At 48.2% G+C, this 14,048-nt stretch overlaps 1 protein-coding gene across 2 annotated transcripts in view; it reads right to left on the bottom strand.

Annotated features, from left to right (window-relative positions):
- Positions 1-14,048, bottom strand: part of KSR2 (kinase suppressor of ras 2) — a 177,237-nt gene that overhangs the window by 59,851 nt on the left and 103,338 nt on the right. For both annotated transcript variants that reach the window (XM_077307487.1, XM_077307489.1), the window contains exons 9-11: positions 13,330-13,448; positions 6,286-6,454; positions 131-172 (exon numbers count right to left, since the gene is read on the bottom strand). In XM_077307487.1, coding sequence (XP_077163602.1) covers positions 131-172; positions 6,286-6,454; positions 13,330-13,448 — 330 coding nt within the window. The remainder of the gene's footprint in view (positions 1-130; positions 173-6,285; positions 6,455-13,329; positions 13,449-14,048) is intronic.

Genomic DNA, 14,048 nt, shown 5'->3' with positions numbered 1-14,048 from the left:
CAAAAGTAAGACCTTTTGAAGGAGGGTGAGAGATGAGCTGAAGTCTAGGGCCCGCTGGCAAGACGCTGTCCACCTGCCAGTGAGCAGAGCGTGGGAGCCGTAACAAAGCCATCATCCTAGAGAAACCTACCTGGGAAGATGAACTGCTGCTTGTACTTGTAGTAATGGGAAGCTGCAAAAACAGACACAGGACAACGTGTTATTCTATTATAGATCATAGCACGGCTCCGTTCCGCAGGGCCTGCAAGATAGAGCTCTTCCTGGCAAGCTTTCAGTCGGGGGCCAGTGAGTCTATAGCATCTAAGCCTCCCCCAGCCAATGGAAACACCCCAAATTGGAAACAGAAAGGAAGGAAGAAGGGAAAGAAGAAAGGAAGGAAATGCCCAGAGGAAACAGGAAGGAAGGAAGGAAGGAAGGGAGGGAGGGAGGGAGGGAGGGAGGGAGGGAGGAAGGAAGGAAGGAAGGAAGGAAGGAAGGAAGGAAGGAAGGAAGGAAGGAAGGAAGGAAGGAAATGCCCAGAGGAAACAGGCTTGTAACTATTACCTGGCTTGTAACTATTACCTATCAACACCATACAGTTATTTAACTTAAGGTCAAACTTAGAGTACTGCATTTGGAACATCCCATCCTCTGGCTGGTGTGTTTTGTTTTGGGGGGGGGGTTTGTACCACACATCTGGAGTTCCAACTAGGGAGCTCAAACATGAGTTTGGACCTGATGCTGCAACAAAAGCCAGTTTAGTGCAATAAAGACAGAATCTATGCCCAGCAAACTGGATTATCTGCATGAATAAAGAAAGCAGTCCCTAAAAGACCCCGCATAAACAAAAATGCAAGTGCCCTAATGCAGGGGTAGTCAACCTGTGGTCCTCCAGATGTCCATGGACTACAATTCCCATGAGCCCCTGCCAGCGAATGCTGGCAGGGGCTCATGGGAATTGTAGTCCACGGACATCTGGAGGACCACAGGTTGACTACCCCTGGAATGCAACTAGCACGGTGACTAAAAAGACAGAAAACAATAACACCAACGGGGTATCACTTGAGATGAATTGTACAACACACCTGAAGCACGATAGAAGACAGCCGTACTCAATAACAGCACTGTAGACATTCAAGAAATAAACCACAGGCATAATGATCAATCTCTCCGACAACAGAACACTTCATGTAGCTGACAAAAGTGGACTCCAGCTCACAAGAGCACACGACACAATACATTTATTAGTCCTTAAGGTGCCACAGCTGTTAAAATAGAAGTTGCTGTATAATCATGTTATCCAGCCAAACTGACTGCCCCCTGGTTACAATCATTCCTGTATCACAGACATTCTACCCTGCTGACTTGCTTTGAAAACAATGGAAGTTATTTTTCATTGGGTCTAAAACTGAAGGAGATTCATGCAGGAATCTAGGAAGGCAAGGGGAGAGAGATGTTTCCCAAAGTCACTAGCTACCCCCAAATGCTTTCTATTCGACCACCCCAAAACTCTGCAATGCATTCTGAGATTTGTAGACCTCCCCCAGCAGGGTGAAAGGATATGGACCTGGTTAAGAACCACTGCTGCAGAATAAGTTCCATCAACAGGTGGTAGACCTTACTATAGTGATCCCTAATCTGGTACCCAAAGGTCTTGGGCAGGGGTAGTCAAACTGCGGCCCTCCAGATGTCCATGGACTACAATTCCCAGGAGCCCCCTGCCAGCATTCGCTGGCAGGGGGCTCCTGGGAATTGTAGTCCATGGACATCTGGAGGGCCGCAGTTTGACTACCCCTGGTCTTGGGGAATACTAGCTGACTATCCAGCAGTCCACTGAGCACTGCGTCTTCCGAAAGCTAGACAATTTGCTTTCACTTGTTTTCAGAAGTCGCAATTTGCTTAAGGAGCTTCTTGACAACGACCAAGTTGGTTCAGCATGGATGAGTTGCTGGCGTTAACGCCGCAAGCTGGCAGTTCCACGGTAGTTCTCACCAATGCCGCCCACTAGGAGAAACAGCTATCTTATTTTGCTTATAGTGGAGCAAAATCCAGGGCTTCCTTTTCAAAATCCTCAAAATCCGACTGTCACGTTGATTGTACAAATACTAAGTATCCATGCTAAGTTTCAGCCAGCCTGCCAAAATCCAGAAGTATCCAGCCTTAATCCTCAAATTTATGTAGAAAGACATGTAGAATCTTGTAGGACTGGAGCAAAGATCCCAGCCTCTCTCATCTTGTTTGAAACAGCAATTTGCCAGAACTTTTCAGAAAGCCCACAAGCAGCCCATGAAAGCAAATAAGCCTTCACCCTTTTTCTTTTCCACCCCTGTATGTGGTATTTGCTGGAATACTTCCTTTGAGCATGGAGGCTCCATTTAGCTATCAAAATGCTGAATGCAATGTTTGTGAAAATGCAGTTATTGTTGTAGTTCAGTTACCGGGAGTAGATGCTCTTGTAACTGGAGAATTATCTGCTAGAGCCCCGGGTGTTATTGGGATGGGGGGGGGGGATGGTATTGATGGGGAAATATTAACGCTCTTGCCCCAGCTTGGTGTCGTGGAGAACCAGCTTGGTGTAGTGGTTAGGAGCATGACGTCTAACATGGTGAGCCGGGTTTGATTCTCCGCTCCCCCACATGCAGCCAGCTGGGTGACCTTGGGCTCACCACAGTGCTGATAAAGCTGTTCTGACCGAGCAGTGATATCAGGGCTCTCTCAGCCTCCCCTCCCTCACAGGCTGTCTGTTCTGGGGAGAGGAAAGGGAAGGCGACTGGAAGCCGCTTTGAGACTCCTTCGGGTAGAGAAAAGCGGCATCTAAGAACCAACCCTTCTTCAGTAATATCAGGGCTCTCTCCCTCACAGGGTGCATGTTGTGGGGAGAGGAAAGGGAAGGCGACTGGAAGCTGCTTTGAGAATCCTCTGAAGCGGCATATAAGAATCACCTCTTCTTCTTCTTCCCTGCTGCTGTGACTGATCTAGTTTTCCCCTCCCCACTGCTGTATTTTGATAAAAATTAAAAATATATTCAGCCGGCTCATCCCCCTCTCTTGTCTCTGCACCGCAGAGAAGTGGAAAAGCTTGACTTTCACGCACACACAAGCATTTTTTTAAAGTCAGGGTTTGAGAACTGGCTTTCGCTTAATTCCCAAGCTTAGATTCCTGCACTGGGGGAATAAGGAAGTTTATTACGTAGTATACGTCCATTGTGGTGCTATATTAAATTATGCTCCGTGCTATTCTGGGCGCATCTGGTCCGACGAGTGGCCTTTCCTTTCCTGGCGTGCTTTTAGAAGGCCATCAGCCCACCAAATGCTTCCTGACAGAACTTCCTCTCGCTTCATAGTTTCCTCCAATTGTCTATTGCAGCTCCCCAGCTCCGATTCACATGCAAATGTCTTCCAAGTTCACCAGGCGCCAACAGCACACCACAGGGCAGTTCCCGGATCTGTTTTCTGTCCGGTTCACTTCTCCCCTTCCCCTTTTAGCCAAACTTTGGGCTGTGCTGCCCACTGTCACCTCGAAATTTTCATTCCCCAAACAGTGGGATGCTGGGAAATGAGACGCCGGACTCGATTAGCCAGTGCTGTGATCTGACACTTCTTCAAACACAAAAATCTAAACAACTGCATGATTTGCTATCTCTCTGCAGCTTAGGTTTTGCCCTTACAACCTCCAGATTTTCAGTGTGTAAGTAACTAGGTCAGGGGTAGTCAAACTGCGGCCCTCCAGATGTCCATGGACTACAATTCCCAGAAGCCCCTGCCAGCGAATTGTAGTCTGGGAATTGTAGTCCATGGACATCTGGAGGGCTGCAGTTTGACTACCCCTGAACTAGGTCCTAGTTAAGCACAGTGGCATCCATGCAGCTGTCATATGACAAGTGGAAAACTGCATCAGTTTATAGCCATAGAACAAGGGAAGGAGTGATGGCTCAGTGGTACAGCATCCGCTCGACAGGCACAAGGTCCCAGGTTCAATCCCCAGCATCTCCAGTTAAAGGATCTGGTAGCAAGTGATTTATTTATTTATTTTACTTTTCAATTTCTATCCTGCCGCTCCCAGCAAGCTGTCTCGTCGTGGGTTATGAAGAAAACCCCAGATAAAAACATAACACATTAATTACCCCATTAATTAATTACCCCCAAAATCCTCATGGCGGCGGCAAAATTCGGTAATCATTAATTGCCTTCCGGTGTCTAAGAAGTCACCATGTGCCAGCTCACCACACCACACACAGCGATTGTTGGCTGGTGAGGACTCTAGTATTCTGTTGTTCTTCTCCTTCCTCTTCTGCTCGGGGGGGGGGGGGGGGAGGGTGTCAGATCTTCCTGGTCCGACCTCAACCACGGACCTGGTGGAAGAGCTCCATCTTACAGCCCCTACAGAACATCGGAAGCTCCAGCAGGGCCCTCAGCTCTTCCGGGAGCCATTTTGATTTTGGGCCTCCCAACCGGCGTCAGAATTCCCAAGGTGCCTGCTGGTTGATAAAAGTTGGGTATCACTGACACCAGGAAACCAAAGATTCATTCAGTCTTTTTGTACCCAACACATGCCTTAGGGAAGACCATGAATACAGCATGAAGGAAACAGCTCTTCTTTACTGCCTCTCACCGAGGAGATGGTCAGGAATCCTCTCAACCTCTCAGCCCAAATAAGATCAAGCAAGTTATTTTTTGCCATCACTGTTGCTTAATCGGATGAAATTGTAATTGTCCTGCTGTTTTCTGCTATCAAAATAAACTTTTTGTGGGGGGGGAGAGGGGAATTCATTTTTGTTCTTGAATTGTTTTTGATTGCGGATTGTTTTAATCTGTTTATCTTATACGCCGCCATTATGCCAGAAAGGCAATCTATAATTACAGCAAGCAAGCAAATCACTTTCCAGTGGATTAACCCCTGCAAAGCCACAAGTGAGGTATCCGGAAGCACCAAGTATCTATACGTTCAGAAGAGTTTGGAGTTGCAAAGCGGGAGGAGAGGGGTGTCGTGTGTACACTTTCCCCAGCTCCAAGATTTGCATGTGCACCAGTCACCAGCTCTGGGACTGGTAATTAATTTCCAACTGTGCTAATACATAGACTGCCATTTCCCCCCTTTACTCCTGCTCTCTGCTTTCCATTTACCCCTGAAGACAGAGCCGAATACTGGTTGGCTCATTATATCTGCAGAGGCAGAACACGGATTGCTTATTTGTCTACTGCAATCAGCCCAATTTATCCCGAAAAGAGCTTCTCAATTCAGTACCTTAAGACTGCCTCATGTTGCAGTGGAGTGATCCACCATACCTTTGGACAGCAACGTCTTTCTCCCCCCTCCATTTTTCCGGAAAACCTATCCTGAGTTCTTGGGAGCTTGAAGGATGGGAGACTGTCATGTAGCCCCTGCACTACATTCTTAGAAAAAGTGAACCAAAGTCCCAGAAGCCACCGGGCTCTCTACTCCTGTTTCCCTTCCCTCCTTTTCCCTCTCATGGTTCTCAGCACACACACACACACACACACACACACACACACACACAGAGCAGTCTGTCCCTAGGTGGGAGAAAGTGTCCTATTCTGCATGTTATGGCTCTTGCGAGTTATTCTGGCCACCTTTTGGCCACTAAGTGTAAAAATACAATTTTGCTTTGTCCTGGCTGAAGAGAAAAGCCCTTCTGCCGTGGGAATAGCTTATGGCGCGAAGAAGGTGCAGTGGTGGAGGAAGGGAGTTGTTTCTATGTCCCCTAGGAGTGGCCAAGCCAGTCGTTCTTAGCAATATCTTTCATGGTACTCCTGATGTACCCCCTTGGATCCAATCAACAACACTTTCCTATGAAGAATGTCTCAGTTGCCTTGTCTCCTTTGAGGGAGAAGGCTTGGATCGCAACAGAGACGACCAAGACTCGGCAGAGGGAGGTGATGGCAAAATGCCACTGCATCTCACATGCCTCAAAAACCCTAAAATCAGTCAGTTCCCGCTTGACGGCACAGAAACATATGGCTGCTTTACCTGTATAAAGCAAATTTACAAAGGAAGGGGGTAGGGCCCGTTCAGTTGGCTGTGGGCAGGGCCACAATCCTTGGCTTCCTCCCACAACCCCATCCCCTCTAGCCACACATATGACCTGCACCAGGCTACAGATGCCCAGAATCTGGATACAGTGACAAGGAACACCCCTTGTCGAGGGTTTCTAAGACTCCAACATGAGGAACGGGCCTCGTAAGGCAGAAACCAGTGCCGTGGAAAAACCAACCACAGCAAAGAGACTATAACAGACAGACAGAGCTTTGGATCGAGGTCGGGCTAGCTGGAAGCCAAAGGAGGTACCTGGCAAGTTGAACTGCTTCTGCTGCCGAGTGCATTGCGGCGAGGGGTGGAGGGGAGAAGGCGGCGTGGCGCTGGGTGGCAAGGGAGGAGCTGGCGAGGAAGGCGTGGACGACGTTGTCGAGGAGGGATTGCTGCTGGAGTCGGGCTGGTAGGGCACCGGAATGTGGTCCTGGGAGAGAGGAGGGAAAGAGGAGCTGGTGAGCACACAATGAACCATCTCAGCCTCCCTGTGTTGGGTGCGCATGGATGTGCACGGAAAAGAGAATCGAAACCTCGTCCTGTTCTCTTACATCATTCCATGCAGGAGCGTGCCCAAGAATTGCTGGGCAGTTCGCATCAACAGTTTGGTCACCCCTGCTCTAGGGACTCATGCAGATCTGTTGAAATGGAGATGCCCGGGACTGACCCTACACTGTCCTGTAAAAACAGCACAGGCTCTGCCACTAACCAATGTCCTCCCCCCAGTAGAAAGCTCCAGCAGGTGAGTTAAATTCCAGCATCATCCTGCAAGCGAAATGAAAGTTAAGGAACAGTGTGATGCAATACCGGATGAAATCCCAGAATGGTAAATGGATTGGATTGGGGAATCTGTCCATCCCTACAGCTCTGTAATGCGTCTTCTACGCTTTGGCATGTTCACCTTTGAGCTCATAACATCTACGGGGTGAGAACACAGGTTAACCTACCTGCACTGACTGGTGGTGACTCCTTCAGGGATGGGACCTGGGGACCCCCGAAATTATAAGTGATCTCCATACTCAAGATATCAGTTCCCCCAGAGAAAATGGTTGCGTTGGAAGGTGGACTCCATAGCATTATATTCCACTGAGGTCCCTCCCGGCCACTCTGGGCTCCACTCCCAAAGTCCCCAGGTCTTCCCCAACCCAGAGCTGGCAACCTTAGACCAGGGGTAGTCAACCTGTGGTCCTCCAGATGTTCATGGACTACAATTTCCATGAGCCCCTGCCAGCAAATGCTGAAAGGGGCTCATGGGAATTGTAGTCCATGGACATCTGGAGGACCACAGGTTGACTATCCCTGCCCTAGACTATACAGCTGCAGCCCTAGGTTTGTCCAGGCCTGATTCCTGAGAATTGGCCCCACTGGTTTTGACCTTGCTATTTTCTGCAGGAGAAGCATAATCTCCGCCACTGTAGATGTGCTTCATCCACCGAATGCCAGAGCCTTCAAAGCAGCCGAAAGTAGCTAGAAGGAGGTGGGATCTTGTTGGCGCATCTGAGAGGGAAATTTTCCCAGGCAAAATTGGCAGCTGAGCCATGAAGCTCCAGTTTGTGCATCAGAAAAACCTTCTCCCTGCGCAACTAGCATTTGGAAGGGAGGGGACAGAGCACCCTTCTGTTCTCCAAAGGGAAAGCCCAAGTCAGCTCAAGCTGCTCTCCACTGATCCTTTCTTCATGGGCCATTTAACTTCACAGAGGGCACTTCGGGGTAAACTGACAGAAGGGATCGCTGTACCCACTGCACATGCTTAATGCAGCTCCATGGGGAGCACGGCTCCCCAAATGCTCAAGGCTGCCGCAAGCAAGCCGTGGCTTCCTGCGATACAGGCAAACAGAGGGCAGAGACCGCAAGTCGAGAACACCTGCAGGGATTTGATAGCCATGTTTCAAAGCTGCCGCATTGGGCCGAAAGGAAGCAGGTCTATGGAATCTCTTAGCCAATTAGTTCACAGGCATTCAAGCACAGAGGATTACGGCTTGAGATGGGAAAAGCGCCAGGCATTCTAGGATTCTGGCGTGTTTGACAACCAACGCGTTATTCACTGCATACGCAACCTTTCTGAACATAACCCATCAAAATCACACGGCAGTTGGCTCTTCCTTTATCCTTCACACACGCACACTGATGCCATGCTTTTGCAGGCGTACAACTTCTCCGACTTATATATACACCCTTCTGTTTTGTACTGTGCCTCAGAGAAGGAGCATGAGCCACAAATGAAAGAGCAATTTCTCTCTTCCTCAATTTCCAAATATTATCTGTCTGTCCGTCTGTCCACCCATCCGATCTATCTTGCCAGCCTGTCTGCCTGCCTGCCTCTCTACCTGCCTGCCTACCTACCTACCTATCCATTCATCCAATCTATCTTGCCTACCTGCCTGCCTCTCTACCTGCCTATCTACCTACCTATCTATTCATCTAATCTATCTTGGCTGCCTGCCTGCCTGCTTGCCTGTCTGTCTATCTACCTACCTACCTACCCATCCATCCATCCATCCATCTATCCATCCATCTTGCCTGCCTGCCTGCGTCTGTCTGTCACATTTGTATACCTCCCTCCCATAAGGCTCAGGGCAATTCACATAGACCGTCAACAAGAACAATACATCAGACTGTGATTATAACAAACCAATTCCTAAATATAATTTGAGTTATTAATGATGTGAATCCAGATCTAAATAGTGCCCAGACGGGATAGAGTCTTGCATCTTAGGCACTGGACTTCTGTTTTGCTCAGTAGGTTCAAATAGCAAAGGGACTCACGGAAGGGCCATGTCCAAAGAGAATACCTAAGAAGCCTGTGATGTACATCTTTAATTGTGTTCCTTCGTTCCTACAGTTTAGTTTGCTTTGGAAAACCGGCCACAGAGACAGAGTTTAGGAATTAGTCAGCGCGCGAAAGAACAGCCTGCACAAATGCCGCACACAGGTGGAATGCAAATCTATGCAAATAAGCCTTGCATAATATGCACATCGGGGTCCTCTATTTTGAGATGCTGACTCTAGCAACTGGTTTCATGGCAACTCGGAGGGCTGGCAAAAGACTGCCTCCCCCTTGAGATGGGGAGAAGCTTGAATTCCAGAAAAAAACATTACTCTGAGCCAAACTTATCCAAAGAGGCGGAAGACTCAAGCGGCATATCATGCAGGGCTCCGTGATTATCGCTTCCATTTCTTCCATCCTAAAGTGATGTCCAGCAGAATGCGTCTGGGTGGAGCAAGGGAAAGCAAAGGCAGCCTGCTTAACTCTTTCCCTTCCAGCTCATTTTCGACTCAAAATCGGCCTCCTAAACCTGCTTTCTCCCATATCCACTTTGCCCTCTCTACTGGGGCTGAAGTGACATCATCTCCTGCATTAACAGGCAGAGTTGAGAAGGACTGGGGAGGGGTGGGGTGGGGGGGCAGGACGCAGTTTAAGGTGGGAGGAGGCATGAATTGGTGGCAGGGTAGGAGCTTTCCCGGGTCCCTGCTCCCTTCTTCAGAATGCTGACTTGTATTGTTCAAACAGGCCTCCATCCTCGTTCGCCCAAAGACACCTGTTCTGTAACTTCTCCTGCTGAGCCAACCTACCCTCGACAACCCCCAACAGGCTACAGTCCCCCGCCACCACCAGATTTGCTGAAATATATATCAGCTCCTTTGAGGTTTCAATTGGCAGACACGCTTGGAAACCCAAAGAGCCATCTGCAAAATTCTGGCCCAGCAGATGGCTGAACAGACCAGCAAGTAAACTGGGAGATGCTATTTCAAAGTGAGAACATGTGCCAGTTTCCCTTCTACCCCCTTTCTCCACTTTTCATTTCATTGCGGTACCCTGTTTCCATGACGAGACACAGGCGGCCTTTTCCCCGTACACACTTTCGAACAAACTAGAGGGGAATCAAAAATGTATGACTTATTAGTTAGCTATCCTGTCTTTCCTCTACACCGCTGAAAGATAATATTAAGAAGAGTTGTTTTTTATACTTCAGTTTTCGCTATCTGATGGAGTCTCAAAGTGGCTGACAATCACCTTCCCTTTCTTCTCCCCACAACAGACACCCTGTGAGGGAGGTGAGGCTGACAGAGCCCTGAGATTACTGAAGGAGAAGAAGAGTTGGTTCTTATATGCCGCTTTTCTCTACCCGAGGGAGTCTCAAAGTGGCTTACATTCGCCTTCCTTTTCCTCTCCCCACAACAGACACCCTGTGAGGGAGGTGAGGCTGAGAGAGCCCTGATATAACTGAAGAAGAAGAGTTGATTCTTATAAGCTGCTTTTCTCTACCTGAAAGAGTCTCAAAATGGCTGGCAATCACCTTCCTTTCCTCTCCCCACAACAGACACCCTGTGAGGTAAGTGGGGCTGAGAGAGCCCAGGTGTTCCTGCTCTGTGACAGCAGGGCTATCAGTGCAGTGATGAGCCAAGGTCACTTAGCTGGCCACACCTGGAGGAACAGGGAATCAAACCTGGCTCGCCAGATTAGAAGCGGCCGCTCTTAACCACTACACCAAGCATAACACGTGGTCCCCCTCAATAACCTGGGCAAGACTGACCACTAAGCTTCATGGCAGAGTGGAATTTCGAACCCAGGTCTCCCCACTCCTAGGCCAACCACCACACGATGTAGATTTGTGAAATGGAAGATCTTTACAGCCTGAAATGCAGGAAGATTGGGGATTAGTACCATCAGTATCCCCTCTCCACCTGCTTGTAGTAGGAGGGGGAGGTTGATTAGCCTATCTTGCCAGGTTAGCTTGCTAACCGATAATGTTATATTGTAATTGTTGCTGAGGGTTTTAATGGATTTTATTGGGGGTTTTAAAATGTTGTAACCCGCCACGAGCCGTAAGGGAGTGGCGGGCAATAAATCGAAAGATAATAATAATAATAATAATAATAATAATAATAATAATAATAATAATAATAATAATAATAATAATAATAATAATAATAATAATATGCCAATGAGTTCTCAAACTTTTGCTCCCTCCTGTTCTGTTTATGAGACCCTAATGGTGACAGCTCTTCCTGTAGCTGCTTCTGTAATATTCTTTTTTTATTTACCACGCACTGAATCAGTATTTCGGCTGCAGCAGGTCAAGGAGCCAAACCTCCCTTGGCATCGTCAGCAAGAAAAAAACACAAAGGCAGGTCAGGCAATAACAGGCTGGCCCCGGGCCGTCAGATCAGTAGATATTAGCTGGCAATCTTGTTTTTCTCTGTGCCATGGGGGCACAGCCTCACCTGCAAATTTTGCAAATCAACCCTCCTCCCATCTCCCATGACTTGAGGCAGGGACAGAAAGAACTAACAGAACTGCTGCTTTTGCAAGAGTCAGAGCTAAACCAAGGGCGTTTATAGGAGTGAGTGACTGTAGCTCTGCAGGAGAACAAAGTTTGAGTTCAACAACTTTTTATTCAAGGTGTGATATTGCAGGTGCTGCACCCTTCTTCAGACAATGAAATGGAAATCGCCAGACTACATATATAAGGAGAGAGCAAATGAGCAGTAAATTATTAGTCAGAATCATCAAATAGCCAATAAACATGCAGCATAATTAAATTGTTTGGCTGATTCAAGAGCCTTGCTAGAATAACCAGCTGAGTTTATAAGGCTATAAAGTCACTGGCATCTTCAAGCAAAGGTTGGATACACACTTTTCTTGGATGCTTTAGGATGTTTTGGGCTGATCCTGCAGGGGGTTGGACTAGATAGCCTGTATGGCCCCTTCCAACTATGATTCTGTGATTCTGATTCTGTTACCTGACCTTTGGGTTCAACTCTGGTTAGAAAACATAGTGGAGGGAATAAAAATGTCAAGGTTAGTGATCAGGGCAGATGCATTCCCAAGGGGGAGGGATCGAGTGGGGAGGGGCCAGGAAGGAGAGCTAGGTGTGAGATGGGAGAGAGAGTTGGGGGGGGGGGAGAGTGTGTGTGTCAGAAAGGGAGGGGGCCAGGACTATAGAGTCCCACAGCAGAAATGTGTTTCACGTAGCTGTGATAGTCGGCCTCTCACTAGATTTTTTTCATATTTGGGTAGCCTCCGCTTGAACTTTTCAAGCCCAGTTGATGAAAATGCTTTACCAGCTGCCAACGTTGCTCAGGAAGTGTAAGGAGCGGCTGGCAGAGAGGCACGATTGTGTGGCCACCCTTCCCCTACTGACTATTCCTCCTGAATCGGTATGGTGGTTTCTGGCCCCAAAGCAATACCCAGATCTCAAAAGCAGCTCATCTGTGCCAGCCTCTTCTTCCCCGCAAAATTGCAGCTTTGCAAATCAAGTCCTGCAGACAGGAATATCATTAGCTGCGTCAGCGACAAAGAGACTTAGAGCCTTTCCGCACGTGGGGTTTAAACCAGTCATGCTCCGGTCGTTTTTGTAACGTGATTACCTACGCTGGCGAGTATGCTCATTCGCTGTGCTTCTGCCAGGTTTTCAATTGAGCATCCAATTAATAGTTGAGCAAAATAGGGAAAGACGTATGAGGCCTCATATATGAAAATACCCTAAGGGGATATACGGACATATATTTCTGGCTGTGCGCATTGCTAACTGGGCAGCCCCTGGGCCTTTGACTGTTCCAGAGGAATATGTATGTCACACCTGTACCATGGTGACTCCATAGATTACTGGATTCAATCCACGGTTCCGGCTTTTGCTTACCAAGCCCTTCCATGCTATTCAGACTTCCAGCTAAGAACTGCCTCTCAAGCCCTGTCCTGAGTCCTTATTCTTCACAAGTGAGGGCTGGTGGTGACTAAAGACAGGGCATTTACTGTGGTGGCCCTTTGCCTTTTGAACACCCTCCCCCTCTGAGGCTCGTCCCAATGCCTACCTTACTCTGACTGGCAACGCCAACGTCCTGCAACTGTGATTCAGTTCACAAGTTCAATAGATACCTTTCTGGATGCCTGCTGCAAATTCCCAGATGCCTTGGAGTCTGATTCAGATCAGGACTATGCCATACAGATGGCTTTTTCTCAACATGAAAGAACTCCAGAGAGCCAGTATATGCCTTGCAGGAGAAACTTATATGGATCCATTAACATTCCCCCAAGGGGACAGCGGCTTCTTGGGACTTTTTCAGGCCAGGAAATAACATGCGAAGGAGGCTTAAATCTCTTATCCCTGTGTGCCAATGTACCAATCACTGACAGTCTTCAAGCAAAGGTTGGATACACACTTTTCTTGGATGCTTTAGGATGCTTTGGGCTGAACCTGCGTTGAGCAGGGGGCTGGACTAGATGGCCTGTGTGAGAACCACTGTCGCTGCCCTCAATCGGAGCGGATGTTCCAAAGAAAGCAGCTTTCCGAAAGGTCTCACCTTGTTGATTTTGTTGGTTTTGGGAAGAGTCTGGCTGATGTGCAGGTCTGAGTACCTGGGAGGCTTCCGCAAGGGGTTGTTAATATCGCACGGCACGGATTCTGTCCGGACTAGTCTTGCTGGATCAAAAAGGGAGGAGGACGGGGGAGGAGAAATAAAGAAAGAGGGAAGATCAAGGCTTTAATACGCAAGTCTTTAATACGCAGCACGTGTTCACGGCCCATGAGTTTAAAGGAACCCTTTCCAAGACCCTTTCCTCATTATCCACATCCAAATTAGTACCCAAACTCCTCCTTTGCCCTGAACCCTTGATGGGAACATATGAGCACAATATGAGCATCATTCAGACCTTGGGTATGTTTAGCCCAGGGGTGGTCAAACTGTGGCCCTCCAGATGTCCATGGACTATAATTCCCATGAGCCCCTGCCAGCGAACGCTGGCAGGGGCTCATGGGAATTGTAGTCCATGGACATCTGGAGGGCCACAGTTTGACTACCCCTGGTTTAGCCTCTCTGAACAGCAGAAGCCCTTCGGGTTCTTAGCTAAGCTCTTTCCCAGCTCTAATCCTATAGATTCATTTAACTGGCGATACCAGGGATTGAACCTCCGACTAGGACTCCTATATACAACAATTATGTTCTACCCTTTAGCAATTTCCTCTTCTCCCTCTGAATGTTCCAACTGCAGGGTAAAACTCAGACAGCCCCAGGCCTAGCAG

The sequence above is a fragment of the Paroedura picta genome, chromosome 13 (assembly GCF_049243985.1).
Source record: "Paroedura picta isolate Pp20150507F chromosome 13, Ppicta_v3.0, whole genome shotgun sequence".
Classification (NCBI taxonomy): domain Eukaryota; kingdom Metazoa; phylum Chordata; class Lepidosauria; order Squamata; family Gekkonidae; genus Paroedura; species Paroedura picta.
Note: the sequence above shows the minus strand (reverse complement) of the source record. Positions and strands in the feature narration are given on the sequence as shown.